Here is an 18886-nt window from a genome sequence, read left to right as displayed (position 1 = left end):
TTGACTCAAGCAGCAGGTGGAGGGACGGACTCTCAGTCTTCCAGCTAGCGCTGGGCTCGGGGTTCCAGGCGGGAGCCTGAGGGTCCTGTCTCCTAGGCAACAGCAGTAGCACTGTGGGCGTTAATGCACCCTTTACCCAGGACCCAAAGGGGTGATGTCATTTCCTCCGTCTGGGCGGTTGCCCCAGCGACGCGTCAGGCGGAAGAGCGGTGTTGGGTACCCGAGAGACCTGGCGGTGAGGAAGTCACTTCCTCCCAGAGACGCTGTTTCCTAGCAACCTTCTCCCATCTCCGCTTTTAGTCCCTCCTCTTTGCTCAGTACAGGGACAGTGTCCGAGAGCCGGCAGGCCCAGGCCGGGGCGAGAGGCTCTAGCCCCAGGCCAGGCGCTCAGTCCCCAGGGTAGCAGAGAGGGCACCGCGGGATCGGCGGGGTGGGTACGGCACGCGGGTCCTGAGGGTCTCGGAGGAAGGGGACTGGGACAGCACTCGGTGTGCACGGGCCGGTAGAGTGCTGGAAGCTGGGCGGGCGGTCCGCGCGGTGCAGTGCGGAGCCTGTGGGGACCCGGGTGCCACCTGGCCTGGCAAGAGCGGTCCCCGGGCGCGCGCCGCGGTGGATGGAGGGGTGGCGGAGACCCGAGCCTCCATTCCTAGCACAAGAAAGGTTCAAGGACCCATTAGTGTCGTGATTTTAATGCTGCCTCTCACGGAAGCTTCGTTTTGTTTTAGCTCGCCCTATTAGCACTTTTATGGAAGGGAAGAGAGACTGGACAAAAATATTGCTATTGCAGTTTAACATTATGACCTTCGTCTTTCACTAGAGCTGTACGCAAGGATTTTTTGTTTTGTTGGTGCTTTTTTTTGTTTTTTCTTTTTTGGTTGTGCTCTTGGGTTTATCCTTTATGCTGCCAGTCTCCTGGTAGTTTTTAAAATAAGGTTTTAAATAAGGTATGGCTCTTTCTTGGACAATGTTATACTTTAGGAAGGGAAGAGGGGTGAAAAAAAGATATTATATTTTAATTAGCAACATTTTATCACATTAACCAGTTGGCAATCATTTATTTGATGATCTTTAAAATAATTGCAAAACTATTTGAGGACAACTTCAATTTGACTTTTCTTTGATAACAAACTGGTGAGAATTTTATATTTCTTTAGAAGAACTCTACATATTTAAGTGAATATTAGTTCAATGTTCATATGAGATGCTTTTCTCAAGTGTTTTTTGTTAGCTCTTTTTTTTTTAGCACTGAAGGGTAGTGATAGAAATTCTCAAATATGCAAAGAAGTCTAATTTGTTTTTTGTATATTTCAGACACCATCAGAATTTGAATTATGTCCATTACCTATTAGGCATTTTATAAATATTTTTTTAAAAAGAAAGAAAGAAAAAACACTATGTCTGATGAAGTTTTTAGCACAACTTTGGCTTATACAAAGAGTCCAAAAGTCACGAAAAGAACTACTTTCCAGGTAACGTATTTCAAAACCTCTTTATTTTGAGTGACTTCACAAGATGAACACTGTATTAGTAAAGGTGGACTTGAACTGATTCTAGGAATGGCCTTGTGTAAGCAGGAGTAAATCTTACATCCTTTTGGAGATTTTGCAGATGTTTGGGCTCCCGTATTACCAACTCTTCTGTGTGGCTTTCAGACTACTAAACAAGCTTCTACAATAGGTTCTTACTAAATTAAATTTTTAAATCAGCTTTTAAAAGTTAAATTATATAGCAACTTTAAATGTACGTGTATGTTTTTGGGTTTCTTTTTTTCATTTCAGTTTTCTGAAACCCTTTCAGTTTTATCTGTCTAGTCAGCGAAGTGTGGAACTCAGCTTCTAAGTTTGCCGTATTGATTATGTTTATTACTGCAATATGCTGAGACAAAAGATCGCAAAAAGTACTAGTTTCCTCCCAAATGCCAATGTGTAATAAATCCTGTATACATTGAGTCCTGTCTTGTTTATTTCTTCTCCTGCCCTAATTACAGCTTGTAATTCACGTATTTGATGTTGTCTGTTTCCTCCAGTCTAACTGTAAGCTCTATGAAGAAAGGGATCTCGTCAGTGGTGTTACAACTGAGCGTGAGGGTTTGGGTGCATGGCTTAAGGAATATGTGCTCTATGAATGACACCTGGGTTTGAAAGCAATTAATCGAGCATCATTTGTTTAAGGAACTAATTCTAAATATGAGACCTCTATGCTTGGGTGGAAATTGATCTCAATTATCTCGTTTCAGGATGAGCTAATAAAAGCAATTACAGCCCGCTCAGCCAGGCAAAGAAGTTCCGAGTACTCCGATGACTTTGACAGTGATGAGATTGGTATGTGTGAACAGGGCAAAGTAAACCACGTGTCCTTTTTGCACTTAGCCCATCCCTACACAAATAATCTCTTAAGTTAAAATAATACCTATAAATACACTGGTTTTAAATTTCCAACTTTTTAATGAATCAAATGCCATTCATAGTTTTTAAGAAGTTGTATGATTGTCTTTGTTTATTTCTGAACATGTATACTGAAAATATAAATTAATTGATAGCAGCTTCCAGTAAAAGGATGTATGTGAGTTGTAAACTATGTTGGATACAACAATGTCAACCCTATGAGATCTTCCAGTGACTTGAAAACTAGGGCCTCTGAAATTAAACTTTGGTGCACATCAGACTCATTTTTATCATGCTTTTTATAAATCAGACTTCGGGGCTATCATAGGGGCTCAGTTTTAAAAGCCTAGCCTATCGGCACTGGTATGATTTGATTTGGTCTCTTTTGATTACGTAAAAATATTAGCATTTTAAGTTTCAAGTGTAAAGACATAATTCTAACCTCGCAAGTCAGTGTTTTATACTTTAATATTCAGTGACCAGCTTTTGATATTCTCTTTAAAAATTATCAGAAATAAATAAAACATTAAAAAAAAAATAAAAAAATAAAAAAAATAAAAATAAAAATTATCAGAACAATAGTTAAATCATTGCTATATCATTAAGTTAGCATTCTTTATCACTCTTCTCATAGTAAAATCGAATACTCTGGTATGGATGAAATTGTAGTTCTGAAATTTTTATGGAAAAAAATATAATTAGCAAATAACCAGTTAAGTTTTTTCACTTACCGATATTCTTGATTTTATATAATGAAGTCATTTGCAGATAAAAGATCTACAGTCCAAAACCTACTTAAAATTGTTATTTTGAGGAACCGTTGGATGATCCTCAAAGCAAGTGTAGGGCATGGCACGCTCTTCATACTCAATAAGTATGTTTTGAATAAATTAATGAAATTTTTATTTTATAAATACGAACAAAAACTCCCTAAGTTAGCCGTGTCTTATAACAGTTTATAAAACAGACTTGCATCCATACTAGCTGTAGGTTCATTTTACAACCTTCAAGATTACTCTTCAAGGTCGTCTTTTTGATTCATGTAACCTTCACGACTTTAAAAGAGACTGTTGAAAACATGTTTTCTCTCCCATTTCTCAGTTTCCTTAGGTGATTTTTCCGATACCTCAGTGGATGAAAATTCAGATAAGAAAAAAATGAATGATTTCCATTTATCAGATGATGAAGAAAAGACTTCTCCAAAATTGTCTTTTTTGAAAACCAAGAAATCAAACACTGACATGATGAAAGACCAGCCAGAATTCTCCACCAAAAGTGCTGAGGACATGGCACCTGCTGGTTGTGAAGATGTGGTGCGAGTGCCCTTGTCTGAATCTCAAAGTGAAGAGCAGGAAATTGGAAAAGATAAAATTAAAATGAAACCTAAACCCAGAATTCTTCCAGTCAAAAGCACCTCTTCAGGTAATTTGCAGTTCTTGAAAACTTATTTGCAGATAATCACAAAATATCTTTGTATGGTAGGTAGGAGATATTTAAAAAATAGACTTAACTTTGTAATTTCAATTTTTCTTAACTTTTATTCAGTTTTGAGAGACAGAGAGACAGAGCGTGAGTTGGGGAGGGGCAGACAGAGAGGGACACAGAATCCTAAGCAGGCTCCAGGGTCCAAGCTGTCAGCACAGAGCCCAACACGGGGCTCAAATTCACGAATGGTGAGATCATGACCTGAGCTGAAGTTGGCCGCTTAACTGACTGAGCCACCCAGGCTTCTCTGTAATTTTAGAGTTATAAGTCAAAGTAATGGATTTAAAAAACACATAGTTCTGGCGTCCAGTTGTATGTCAGTCTTGTGTGTATGCTGGTGCCTTTTAGAAGGCCAGACAGAGTACCTTGTCATCCACAGCTGTGGCTCCCAGAGCTAGGTCGAGGCCTTGGGGCTTCAGTTTTGTTTTAAGGGGTGGGATTGCAATGCACTCCTTTGTAATCCATTTTACACTCCAGAAATTAGAGTTCCAGCAGCCTTAGAACTCATCCTTCAGAGAATCATTCCCGTGCCGTCATTTGCCTGAAAATTTTTTTTGATGTGAGTATTTGAAGGGAGAGAGTTTTGTTGTTGGTGTTCTTATTTAAGCCTCCAACTTTCCTGAAGAAAAGAGAATCTCTATTTAGCTTCTCTGTTCCCTGGGAAAGCCCACTGAAACTGAGTTTCCTGAAGGGGAGTTCCTTGGTTGGGAGTGCACTAGCTTCTCCACAATTCTGAGCTCTAGGCAGTGTGGCGCAAAGACGGAGTGGAGCAAGAACCAGCCTCTCCAAGGCCCCCTGAGCCGCCACAGGGGCATAGAAGATTAAGGGTTTGGTGATTTCTAGCCTTTTTTCCTGTTTTATGGAAAAAAATATTCATCGATACTTACCTTCATAAAAATCTATTTTCTTTATATCATTAAATACTGTACTGGTAAATGTTTCATACTTTACCTGTTAGGTATCACTGGTAACATAAGACAGAAGTTTATTTCAGACGTAGCCCATTAACTTTCAAATGAGAAGATATGAACAGAGCAGGATAAAAGCCACTGTATATTAATTATAGGTGACCTTAGCAATTAGGGTAAGCCTTACTGTCTTTATGAGGAGGAGGATAAAACCTGTTCTTCTTGTTCCACGGAATCATTTTGAGAGTCTATTGAAGTGTGTCTCAGAAACTATGCAATTCTACAAAATATAAGTACAAGGCATAATGAAACAGAATTAAATTGCTGAAATGTACCTTCCCAATGTGCCAAATAGCATCAAAACTGGAAAGAAAGGGAACATAATGGAACTTGGCAAATAATCCACTTGTTCATCATTTCACAAAATACATTCTACAGTTTGTTCATTGGTATCATTGGAAAAACATAAAAATATAGACATATTAAAGTAATTCTTTATGAGAGGACTTCTTGGGACCTTTAATAAAGAAATATGCATGAGAAAGCTTTAAGAAGGATAGAGTAGACAGTGTTTCCTAGTCCTAGTGAATTTAGAAGTCTATTTTGATGGATTATATTTATCCTATTTGTCTTGATTTTGCAAAGCTTTTCATTAGTTAAATAAGAAAGTGTAAGCATAGAGAAGCTAAAAGTTGGTTTGATGTAGGTAGAGGTATATAATTAAAATTTTATGGTAGATAATCATTAATCACTTACTTAATACCTTTTTTTTAAAACCTGAGACAGGCTAAAATGAATAGAGAAATACTTTCTTTAAACCACAAGATGGCACCAGGATTCTAAATACTCTACCTAAATTGTGCAATACTTTATTTTTAAAGTCATTAGCCATTTGCAATTCACTGGATGTAATGTAAAAATAATTACCAAAAACAAGTAATCATTTACATTTAATTAAAAAAGAAAGCATTTTCAAAATGTATAGAAGTATTTTTTTCTTTCTGAATTGATAATATTTCTAGATGTGGAATTATGGTATAAATTATATGAAAGTCATTATTTCTAGGCTCTTTGGATTGAAAAAAAAAATTGAGGCTAATGGTTAGTGCCTGGCATTTACAATTCAATAAGCATTTTAATGTATAGGGGCACCTTAGTGGCTTAGTCATTTGAGCGGCAGATTTCGGCTCAAGTCATGATCTCATGGTTCATGGGTTCGAGCCCCGCGTCGGGCTCTGTGCTGCCAGCTAGGTCAGAGCCTGGAGTCTACTTTGGACTCTGTGTGTATGTCTCTCTCTCTCTGACCCTCCCCTGCTCACGCTGTCTCTCTCTCCGAAATAAATAAAAACATTAAAAAAAATTTTTTTAAGTATTTTAATGTATAAATGAATAAACGAATGATTCATTCATGAAAGAAAGAATGTGGTTTACAGATTAAGCCTCATCCCTCTCTAAATTTTTAGACTTTTTTTCCTACAAAGTTTGGAACTTAATTTTTAAAAAAAGTTTTTGAACATGTATTCATTTTTAAGAGACAGGGAGAGACAGAGTGTGAGTCGGGGAGAGGCAGAGAGAGAGGGAGACAGAGAATCAGAAGCAGACTCCAGGCTCTGAGCTGTCAACACACTTAACTGACTGAGCCACCCAAGCACCCCTGGAGCTTAATATTTTTAATGGGGTGAGACATTGCTGAGTAGCAATTAATGCTTTATAAAAATATTAGAACCTGAAAGTTTCCTTTGTTCTTGATTGGCTTTTGTAAAAAGAGCAATAACTAGACTCTTTATTTCACTTTATCAAGCAACTGTCATGTGGGCAGTGATTGTAGAAAGTAATCTTTACGGAGTATATTGTTTTTATTTTAACATTAAAATGACTAAAGTCATGAACTTTGGAGTCAGGGTGCTCTTGCTTTAATCCCACAAACTAGAGTTTGTGATCGTGGGTGTACAACCTCTTTGTTCCTCACTTTATTTGTCTGTGAATTGGGCATATTAGTTGAACCTGCACCAGAGGTTTGAGACAATTAAATGAGTTTATAGATTTGAAGTGTTTAGAGCAGTCTGCTGAAAATTAAGCACTTTTCTAAATGTTTTTATTGTTTATTTTATTATTTAGGATTTGCTCATAAGCAGATCAATTTATTTTTCCACATATATTTATTGTGAATAGAGTCTTATTTCACTATGTTACAAGCACTGTGATGATAAGTAAGAATACGACATTATAAAGACATAGTACTGATCCTCCAAGACTGACATAGTCCATTTGAGCCACTGTATCAAAGCGCCATAGGCTGGATGGCTTTTTAAAAACAGAAACCTCTTTCTCGCAGTTCTGGAAGCTAGCCATCTAAGGTCACAGTGCCAGCATGGTCAGATGAGACGGAGCCCTCTTCTGGGTCTCAGATTTCTTATTGTATCTCTTTGTGGTGGAGGAGTGAGGGAGCTTCCTGGAGCCTCTTTTATAAGGGCGCTAATCCCACTCATGAAAATTCCACCCTCATGGTCTGATCCCCTCCCAAAAGCCCCACCTCCTAATACCATCGCTTCCATGGTTAAGATTTCAACCTAAGAATTTGGGGGCGGGGGAGGCATAAACCTTCAGATCATAGCAAAGACTTTACAATTTAATGGAAGGGTATATAAAAGGTACCTAAGGAAACTAGCACCTAGGTGTACTTGTAGGCATCAGGGAGGGCTTCCTGGAAATGGCAATAATAGTAGTAACTGCCAAATAGTAGTCAGAAGTGTTGGTTGTAAATCAACTCAAACTTCAGTGGAAAGAGGAATTTCTCACCTTATTGGGCATGATGTCAGAAGACCTCTCTTTAGGTGTGATTAAGTTTAGAGACCATACTTTTTATGTCCTTGGAATTCTCTCGACTTCTGTCTTCCTTTGCTGACTCCCAGGCCTTCTCACTCTCTCTGGCCCAGTTACTCCACCCCTTGCCCCCCCTCCTTTTTTTTTTTTGGTCATTTGGTCTTTTTGTCTCAGCCATCCCTTCACTTGGCAGGAAGAAATCCCAATAGCAGTCCCGAAATCATATCCTCACATGTGCATGTGACCTTAAAGGTATATCGTCCAACTCCAAATAGAAAAACACTGACCTCCTGACCTCCTGCTGTGGTCAGGGGAAATGAAGTTTCTGTGATTAGCTGGGAGGGTGGTGTGCATTGCGGACCCACCCTTTGCACTGAGGTATGGAGGAAGTATTTGTTAATCTACTAGAATCACAAGGATGGAGAAAAGGAGAGACTATCCCAAGGAAAACAGGAGTGATGGACAAACCAAAACCAAAACCCAAAAAGGAAAAAAAAAAAAAAAAAAAAAACAAAGAAAGAAAAAGGAAAGGAAAAGTTTACCAGAATTATCAATGTTCATTCATTGAGTTCATGACTCAGGTACTGTGCTATATACACTTTACATGTATTTTCTTACTCAGGTCCCACAGGTACCTTAGGAATTCCTAACTCATGTTACTGACGGGAAAACTGAGGTATGTGGAGGTTATATGATTGTGTAAGGTTACAGTGCCAATAAGTGTCAGAGCCAAGGTTCAAACATGAAATATCTGAAATAGACAAACTCATACAGAGAGAAGGTAGAATGGTGGTGGCCAGGGGCTGTGAGGAGAGAAAAAGGGCACTTACTGTTCAACAGGCATAAAGTTTCCCTCGAGCAAGATGAAAATGTTCTAGAGAACTGCTGTGTGCCACTGATCCTTTAGTTGATAATACTGTAGTGTGCACTTAAAATTTGTTAAGAGGGGAGATCCCTTGTTAAATGTTCTTATCACAGTAAAAGACACTGACTCGGCACCTTCTTTCAGGCATTATACAATATTCCGCTTACCGTGAGGCTTGAATGGCATGCAAGTATTTGTCAGGAGAGGAAGCAGGAGGCAGACATTCTAGGCAGAGGGATCAGCTTGGGTAAAGGTATGGTAACAGGAGGGTCTGTTGCGCAGCCCCGAGAGAGCAGTGAGCTGAGTATTTCAGGAACACAGACTACAGAGTGGGCGTGCCAGTAGACAAGGCAGCGCTGGTAGCCTGGGTGAAGACTCTGAGACCTTTTATACCGCTCAGAGGCAGTTAAGCTTTTATTCGGTAGGATTGGATGCTGGGGAGCCATTGGGGAATTTTGTGGAGAAGAGTGATGTAATCTGATTTGCATTTTGTAAATACCTCTGAGGCAGTAATCGGAAAGAGTGAATGAGGAGCTGATGGCGGGGATGTAGAAAGTAGGGTAAAAGAGAGATTTAGCAGAAGAATCCATAGGGAGTCCTGATGCTCTGGACATAAGGGAAACATGGGGAGGAATCCAGCATAGGCTTGAACATTTGGCCGGAGTTGAGAACACAGCTAAAATTGGCAATAAAACATTTATCGTGGTGCCAGCTTGGTATGGTGATGGAATCTTCTAGCAGCATTCATAAGCCCATATATAGCTAATGAGGAGGAAGGTGTTGATTACTTCAGTTTTGAAGTTTTGTCAGAAGAAAGCACTGGTAGAACAATGGAGAAATGACTACGTATAACAGGTAACATTTAGACAAAGCGTTTACGTAAAACGCTTTCTTACATTTGGAGGGCTGGAAGTATACCAGCCTTACATTGTTGTTTTAAATATGGACTCAGAGAACACAGCTCACAAGTATAGTTCTTCATTCCTCTCTCCAGTGAGAGCAGCACTCCTGTCCCCTGTCCCCACATCATCTTCTTACTTGTCACAGAACTTACCTTTCTCTCGCAATGTCTTTTGCTTACAATCATCTCCCCTCCCAACCTGTAAATCCTTAGACAGGGCCATTGTCACTGTCTTGATTATGAAGTCCAGTAACGTGAGTAATGTGTGGGTTATATATGTAGGTTCAGCGCCTGACAGCAGACACTCAGTCAAGGTTTATGGATGAACCCCCTCATGTTATAGAGGCAGAAACTGGGGCACGGCTGGTGTTTTGTGTTTTATTTTTTTATTGTTTTGAATGCTATGAGAGTTCATAACATTGAGGAGTCAACTTCTCACACAACTAAACTGGTTACTTTCAGGATGGCAGCTATTTTGAAAACAAAAGTTGATTTTGAACTATTGCTTGTTTGTGCTTTCTGGAGCTCCGTGTAGAGAAGGGCTGCGGGCTTCTTCTGAACTGTCCAGGAAAGAGAGCCAAGGTGCATGGGCCCAGGAGGAGTATGGCAGCACCCTAGGGTGTAGTTGAAATCATGGTCATTTTTTGGTATGCTCACCTTAAAACACTTTATTTTTTGGCAGAACGCAGTAGTAGCCTTGAAGCAGGCAACCACTTCAAGCCTTTACCTCGGCCACGGACCATGTTGAAAACACACAGCCACAGGGAGGAGAAAGAAGGGCCAGGAGAAGGTGAAACAACTGCCCTCCGTGAAGAATTGGAGGCACATTCTGCATCTTCCCCCCTCCCAGCGCTAGATGACAGACAACTAGAAGCTGAGAAAAAAACATTCTCCGAAAACCTAGATCCTGAGGTTAGTGCTAATGGCTGAACTGCTGAATTTGTACTTGAACTCAGGTCTTTGCCTCTGATTCTGAAAAAGAGAATTTGTGTGTGTGTGTGTGTGTGTGTGTGTGTGTGTGTGTTACATGTTCTTTTCAGCAATTTGAAAAATTTTTATTTTTATTTGATAGGGAAAAATGTAAAGACATTTTTAATATACAGTATTCCATTGAATCTAAAGCTCCAACTGTAAGATATAGTGAAGATGTATGTAGCATTATTTTATGTACTGTTAAGACAGAAGAAAACTCTGACAACAAATCTGTAATCCACCAATAATTATAAGATGCATCATCCAATTTCAGAGAAAGTAAATGTGAAAAAGATGTTGCACTTTTAAATCTATGCAATAATGTCTATCTTTAATTGTTAAGATTTTATAGTTTCAGGGCCACCTGGGTGGCTCAGTTGGTTGTGTCCAACTTTGGCTCAGGTCATGATCTCACGGTTTGCGAATCTGAGCCCCATGTCAGGCTCTGTGCTAACTGCAGCGCCTGGAGCCTACTTCAAATTCTGTCTCCCTCTCTGTTTGTTTCTCCACCACTTGCACTCTGTCTCTCTCTCTCAAAAATAAATAAACATCAAAAAATTTTTAAAAATTATAGTTTTAGTCATATACCTTTGAATTATATAACTTCTGGCTAAGAACAATATAGCCACTATCATTTTATTCATTTGGTTTTATTCACTCAACAAATGTGTGTGTGTGTTATATATACATATATATGTATATATAACATGTGTGTTATATATACATATATATAACATATGTGTATATATATAAAATATATGTATGTATATGTGTGTGTGTGTATTTTTTTAATGTTTGTTTATTTTGAGAGAGACAGAATGTGGAGGAGAGGCAGAGAAAGAGGGGAAAGAGAGAATCAAAAGCAGGCTCTGTGCTGACAGTGCCCCCAGTGCAAAGCTCAGTCTCCTGAACTGTGAGATTACTACCTGAGTCGAGATCAAGTGTCAGACAGTTAACGGACTGAGCCACCCAGGCACCTCTCAGCAAATGTTTATTGAATGATCATAGCAGTGTACCATATCTGGGGGATATGCCAGAGTGGGAGTAAGTGTGATCCTTCAGGATTTCCTCAGCGAGTATACTAGGTGTTATTGCAGGAGAACACTTGGGCCCCTCTCTTCACATTTCACTACGGTTAGTGAACTTGCACCTAACGTTTCAGAAGGCGTAAGTATGGGAAGAATGTTCCCTCTCTATAATCTGCTTTAGCAGATCAGGGAAAAGGAACTAAATGGTACCTGGTTGAGCTTCTTTCTTTTTCTCCTCACTCCTCTGTGGTAGTGATGTGTGTGTAAGGATCCGGTCCCTTCCAGGCAGTACACAGGGGGCTGGAGCACCTCCTTCATGTTATGACTAAATGGATGAATGCTTCCAATTCAGAAGGGAAATATTAGCACAATACTGATTCAAATTTGGTTTTATAGTATAGCTTTACCGGTAAAGCTGACAATCTGAGGTAAATCTAGCTAAGCTCAAGGTGTGATTTCTTAATTTGTTCTGAAATCAAGAGAAGACAAGGGGGTGTAATCAAACAGTTATTTTATATTTAGTAAAACTATTTGCCCAAGTGGGTTTTGTGTCAGTTTACTATAGCTACTGTAACAAATTGCCACAAACTGATGACTTAAAATAACTGAAATTTATTCTCTCAGTTCTGGAGGGCAGAAGTCCAAAATCAAGTTGGGGGCAGCGCTGTGTTCCCTCTGGAGGCTCCAGGGAAGAATCCTTCCTTGTTGCTTCCAGCATCTGTTGGTTGCCAGCCATCTTTGGCGCCCCTTGGCTTATAGCTGCCTCACTTCATCCCTGCCGCCATCATCATGTGGCCTTCTCTTCTTCCCTGTGTCTCAGTGTTTCCCTCTCTTTTCTCTAAAAAAGACACCAGTCATTGGATTTAGGGCCCACGTAATCCACTGTGTTCTCATCTTAACTAATTCCATTTGAAAACACTTTATTTTCAAGGAAGATCATGTTCTGAGGTTCTGGATGAAATTTTGAGGGAATTTTGAGGGAACACTATTCAAAGTAGTATTGATACCTAACTTTAATTGCTCTTTGCTAGCATTTCTGTATCCCTTGATTTAAAAAAAAAAAAAAGGTATTCCTGAAGTTTTTAAAATAACATCATATTATGAAAAGATTTAATCAAATAAAATATCAACCCGTAATCATACCATCTAATAACAACTACATTCATCATTCTTATTCCCTTTTAGGCTATTTTCCTATAACTGCTTTAGCAAACTTGCCATTTTAACATAATGTTTGTATCATGCTTTTTCTTTATCTCTTAGCATTAGGTCATGAAGTATTTCCATATTGCTGGGTGAGCTTGAGAAGACTACATTCACCTTATGATTATAACGTAACCCATAACGTAAAACTCATGTTATTTCTGTGTACTCTGGATACTTCTATTTTTAATAATCTGAATGTTCCATATTTCTCATTGTGAAAATCTTCCTGACTATACTCCGAATCTTCTTTCAGCCCACCCTCTCAGGGATTTCTCATCTAATTTTTGTTCAGCTCTTGTCTCTTCTGTGTCTATAACCTTTGGCTCTTCACTGGAAGTCAAAAACTGGAGGGGTCTGTGTCTCTCCACAGTCTACTCTGCTCAGGTCTCTAACTGTGTACACACCTCACTTGATACCTCGCCTCTCACCCCTGCCCTACCTTCCTGCAAATGTCACAGCTGGATTTTGAAAAGGTGACATTTACTTTCTCAACATCCTCACTTCCTACCTTGTGTGTGTGTGTGTGTGTGTGTGTGTGTGTGTGTGTGTGTGTGGGTGGGTGTGTGTGTGTGAGAGAGAGAGAGAGAGAGAGAGGTGGAGATGATACATAATGTATGTACATATGTCTAAGTAAGCATTCCTGGGATAAAATCTGGTTGAGCACAGTAGAGAATTTTATTGTGGCATTTGATTTGTTAATATTTTGTTAAGATTTCTACATCTATATTTATAGAGGCTATTTGTCTATATTTTTTTCCCTTATAATGTTATACGGCTTGGGTATCATATGGGTTGGGGAGTATCTCTTCCTCTCTCATTTTCTAAAGTTTGTTTGGTATGAAATCAAAACCTTAGTATCATTTTTTTTCTTTCCTTAATTAAGAGAACTCACTAGTGAAATTGTCTGGGATTTTCTTTGTGGAGAGGTATTTGACAGTAAAGTGTATTTTTTGTTAGATATTTGGTATTCAGATTTTCTATTTCATCAGTTTGGTAATTTATGTCTAATAAGAAATTTGTCCATTTCATCTGAGATGTTGAATCTATGAACATGAGGTTGTGATAATTCCTTTATTCTTTTGATGACAGTAGGATTATCATAACATTCCATCTTTTGTTTCTAATATATAGTTTATGTTTTCTCTTTCTTGTAATATCTTGATAAGCATTACCCAGTTTTATTAACTTTTCTAAGAACCAACTTCTGCTTTGTCAATTTTCTCTATTTGTTTCCAATTTCACTGATTTTCTGTCTTCATTATTTCATTTCTTTTTTTCTTTTACTTTTAGTTTAATTTGCATACCCTTAAGTTAGAAAATGTTTTCATTGATTTTAAACCTTCATCCTTTCTATTAAAACCTTTAAAAACTATAAATTTCCCTCTCTGCACTGCTTAAGCAGCACCCAATTTTTAATGCCTTTTATTTTCATTATCATTTCTTTAAATATGTTTTCTAATTTCCCTTGTGATTTCATTTTTGGCCAATTGGCTATTGTGGTGAGTGATTTTATTTTCAAATATTTGGATTTTCTTTATATGTAATTTTGTATTGAGTTATAATTTGATTTTGTTATGATCAGAGAATACATCTTACATGATTTCACATTTTACAAAATTTTTTAGATTTTTTTTTATGGACCAGCCTAAGTGTATTTATGAAAATTCCATTTGCATTTACAGAGAATGCAAGTTTTGCAGATGTTGGGTGTACTGCTCTATAATTTCAGTTTGTTAAAGGTGGCTGGTGGTGTCATTGGGATCTTCTCCATCCTCACTGAGTTTTTGTCTGGTTGGTTTACCAAGTATCGACTAAGGATTGTTAATATTTCCAGTTAGGTTTGTGAATTTGTTCTTCCCTTTAGTTCTGTCAGTATTTTATGACTGTCTTAGACACATACACATTTATTATTATTATGTCTTGACCTTATTTACATTACAAAATGGTTCCACCACTGGTAATACTCCTTATCTTGAAGTTTGCTTTGTCTAATATTTCAGCTTTCTTACTACCGGTGTTTGCATGATTTATATCATTCTCTGCAAACTATTTGTGACTTTTTCTTTTATATATAATTTTTTATAATAATTTCTAAAATAGCTGTTAGTTGTCACTTTTTTTTTTAATCAAGCCTGACAGTCCACTTTTTAATTGTAGTCCATCTGTGAGTATTTAGTCCACTTACTTTTAATTTAGGACCAATTTACTGCTGTGTGTTTTCTATTTATCTGGGTTTTTTTTAAGTTGATGCTGCTATTGTTGTTCCTCTGTAACACTTTCACTGATTTTTTTTTTTGAGAGTTAATCACATAGGTTTTAGTTTCCAATTTTGATTCCTCTATTGCCTTTTTAACTGTACCTATTCGTGTTATATTTTTAGTAGTTGCTCTGTGAATTACAAGATGCAGCTATAAATTCTCACAACCTACTTGGTAGCAGTACTGTAGTATTTCATATTTAATATAGAAACCATGTGATAGTGTAGTTCCATCCATACTGCTATTGTTGTCATAAATAATGCATTTACATATGGTATAATTCCCACAATACAGTGTTACAATTTTTCTTTACAGAAAAATTTTTTGTCTTTGACTTTTAAAGAGTTAAAAGAAAAAAAGAATAAATATTTATGGTTTTCTAAAATGTGTATGCTATTTCTAAGGATCTTTATTCCTTTCTATAGATCCATATTACTTTCTAGTATTATTTCCCTTCAGTTTTAAGAATTTATTTTTACATTTCTTGTAATGTGGGTTTGCCAGTGATGGGTTCTCTCAATGCTATCTAAAAAATATTTATTTCATCTTCATTTTTTCAAAAAAAATTAATGTGTATTTATTTTTGAGAGAGAGAGAGAGAGAAAGCACAGGCAGGGGAAAGGCAGAGGAAGAGGGAGACACAGAATCCAAACCAGGCTCCAGCCTGAGCTGTCAGCACAGAGCCCAAGTGGGGCTCAAACCCAGGAACTGTGAGACCATGAGCAGACTTGAAGTCAGACACTTAAATGACTGAGTCACCCAGGCGTCCCTATTTCATCTTCATTTTTGAAGGACAGCTTAGCTGAGCATATACTTCTAGGCTGATGACAATTTCTTTCTCATCAGCCCCATCCCCCCAGCTCTTTATTAGTTTCCGTTGTTCCTGGCTGGTATTATTTCCAGTGTGAAACAGCAATAATTCATTTTGTTGTCTTCCCATGTATGTTCTGTTTTCTTTTGGCACATTGTTTTCAAGAAATTTTTTAAGGTTATTTTTTTAATTTTTTTAACGTTTTATTTATTTCTGAGAGATAGAGAGACAGCGTGAGCAGGGGAGTGTGAGAGAGAAAGGGAGATACACAATCTGAAGCAGGCTCCAGGCTCTGAGATAGCTGTCAGCACAGAGCCTGATGCAGGGCTCAAACCCATGAACCGTGAGATCGTGACCTAAGCTGAAATCAGATGCTTAACCAACCGAGCCACTCAGGTGCCCCATTTTCAAGATTTTTTAAAGATTTTTAATTTTTTTTTTAATTTTTAAAATCTTTTATTTAATTCTTTTTCTTAAATAGTTTATTGTCAAGTTGGTTTCCATATAACACCCAGTGCTCATCCCAACAAGTCCCCTCCTCCATACCCATCAAATGTCTTCCTTTTGCCATGCATAGATGAACCAAAGGTTTGGGGTGAATTTTATATCCAAATTTTATATCATGCCCACTACAGCTCTTCCTCAAACTTACTGACTGATTTTATAGTCCCAAACTCCATGCCCTCACCCTTTAAGCCAGCCCAGTGAGGCCATAGCCTTCTATCAGTCTGGCTGCAAGGATGGGTGAATGCTCTCAGGCAAAAATCTACCAACTAGTCAGTCTCTTCTGGTAAAGCTTTGTCTCTCAAGGTAGATTGCTGTTTGTCGACCCTTCTGCCATTTTCTCAGATAGTTTCTACTTACTGGTTTTGACAAATAATTTTCTTTGTACCCATAAAAAAATTGTGAGAAAGAAAAATAGAATTTATGCAGTAAGATCAAACTTCTTACATTATGATACCATCAACTTTAGACTAGATTACTATTCTGTAAAGAGATGTTTAGTGCAGACACACAAATGTCATTATTTCACTTCAGATATAATTTTCAGAATTTTGAGAAAAACTCAAATGCATGGGATCTATGTACTTTTTCTATCTAAATATTTGGTAGTAGTTGTCTACTTGGTTTTATATTGCTTTCATTTGGACAACAAGTACCATTTGACCCCAAGTATACCATTTTTATACTTTCTTAGAAAAAAGAATTAGAGAAAAAGATACTAAATCTTTGTCTCAAATATTTATGAGATTTGATTTGAGAGCATGAGTTTTGAAAATCGCTAAAAACAGGGGCACCCAGGTGGCTCAGTCAGTTAAGTGGCTTACTTTGGCTCAGGTCATGTTCTCATGGTTCGTGGGTTCAAGCCTCACATCAGGGTTTGTGCTGACGGCTCAGAGCCTGGAGCCTGCTTTGGATTCTGTGTCTCCTTCTCTTTCTCTCAAAACTAAATAAACATTTGAAAAAAGAAAATCACTAAAAACAAATATCAAGATACCCATTAAAGAACTAGAAAAATTCTTCAGTGACCCCTGTTAATGATTAAGACATCAAGCCTTGAAAGTAAGGCATATTAGCCTCCACAGGCTTAATGCTTTTGGTGTTTCATCCACAAACTCCTAATAATGCCGATTTCAGAGTTATAAAGTAGTCTTAATAATGCTGTTGTCTCACCACAAGTCTTAAGAACTAAACTTACATAGTAAATACTCTTTTTCTTTTCTTTCTTTTTTTTTTAAACAGGATCCATGGTTAACAAGTCTATCATCATCATCCCTTAAAGAAAGTCTTGGAGATTCCTTATCACCAGGATCTGGGGAAAAAGCTTCCATCCTAGGTGGTTATATCAAACTGTTATATCTTATTTTATGTGTGAATTCCATATTGATTAGGATCTTATTTGCAAAAGACAGAATACATACTTTTAGGAATGATGCATGTTTGTATTTGCCTTAGTTTTAATCACCCCTGTGCTATTTACTAACCGTGTGATTTTCAATGGGGTGTTAGACATGGTTACAAGCGCAAAGTACCTAATCTCTCTGGCCCCGTATACTGATCTTGAAAATGGGGATTTAAGAGGAATCTACCTCATACACCATGGCTGTGAGAATTAAATGAGCTAATACCACATGTACACTAAGAACAGCGCCACGGTAACGCACGTAGTAAGTATGAGGCATGAGTTGTTAATGCATTTCTTTCTTCAATCCTATGACACATAGCTCGATGAGAGCTAAAAGGCATAGCTATTTCTAGGACCAGGATGTATGGCATTTATTAAGTACTTACTGTGTAGTATAATTTTTGTCATTTTACAGATGAGAAAAACTGAAGTGCAAAGATACTGGGAAACATACCCAAAGTCAGTGATGGAGCCATGATATGAATCTTTGGCTCCAAAGTCCTTGTTCTCTTTACTGAATACATTACTTAGCCGTTCTAAAGAAACCATTAAAGATACTGGGAGTCATGAGTGCTCTCCAAATGAAAATGTATAACTGTAATTACAAAATTATTTTAAATAAGCCAGTTCCAAAAATGGTTGTAATAATGAAAGCAGCAGAATTAAGACTTTGACAATAAACATACAAGGTTGGCCAGTGGGTGCACCCTAGTAGAACTGAAAGTTGGGGACCACGGACTTCTTTCTGTTGAACATTCCGAAGCGAGGCAGACAGAATAGGAGGAGCAGTTCTGTAAAAATGAAACCGAATCATGTCATGCCACAGCTTGAGACTGTCCCTTAGAGCATGCGGAAGTAATAGGCCTGCTGTTAGTGCCCCGTTGGTAGTGGAGGCAGCACTGCATCTAGGCAGAAATAAAACTGTCTAGATGAAGGCTTTATTCTCTGTGTGCTGGACTCTTCTAAGATTTCATGAATGTTTGCTTCTCCTGCAGCTCTACAATTTCACCTCTGTACCGCTTGTACTGCTAGTAACAGAGATGTGTGCCTCCTGCCCACACAGCTTCTTGTTCCTGCTAAGAAACACAGGCTTTCGAATAGAATAGATAGATATTGCACTTACTTGGTTTATCATCACTTACTTGGTTTGTCACCAATAGTAGCTTCTGGTGTGCTTTTGGTGTAGGGTAGTTATTCCATTCTATTTACTAATATGATTTTTTTTCCCCTAAGTATTAGGTACGTCAAATGCTTTAGTACATTAAGTAGCCATTTTCTCTTTCATACCTCACTTTGGAGAAAAGTTTATTCGGGTTGAATACAGTAGCTCTCTTCACAG

At 38.0% G+C, this 18886-nt stretch overlaps 1 protein-coding gene across 2 annotated transcripts in view; it reads left to right on the top strand.

The window, feature by feature from the left end:
• Positions 1–338: 338 nt before the first annotated feature.
• The window catches only part of MAP9 (microtubule associated protein 9), a 37072-nt gene continuing 18524 nt past the window's right edge, over positions 339–18886 (top strand). For both annotated transcript variants that reach the window (XR_013336807.1, XM_077770948.1), the window contains exons 1-6: positions 339–430; positions 1312–1469; positions 2237–2321; positions 3486–3806; positions 10049–10278; positions 17385–17478. Coding sequence is in view for 1 of the 2 variants with exons in the window: in XM_077770948.1 (XP_077627074.1) it covers positions 1395–1469; positions 2237–2321; positions 3486–3806; positions 10049–10278; positions 17385–17478 (805 nt within the window). In the remaining variant the exon portion in view is untranslated. The remainder of the gene's footprint in view (positions 431–1311; positions 1470–2236; positions 2322–3485; positions 3807–10048; positions 10279–17384; positions 17479–18886) is intronic.

This window comes from Crocuta crocuta, unplaced genomic scaffold (genome assembly GCF_008692635.1).
Source record: "Crocuta crocuta isolate KB4526 unplaced genomic scaffold, BGI_CrCroc_1.0 scaffold166, whole genome shotgun sequence".
NCBI lineage: Eukaryota > Metazoa > Chordata > Mammalia > Carnivora > Hyaenidae > Crocuta > Crocuta crocuta.
Note: the sequence above shows the minus strand (reverse complement) of the source record. Positions and strands in the feature narration are given on the sequence as shown.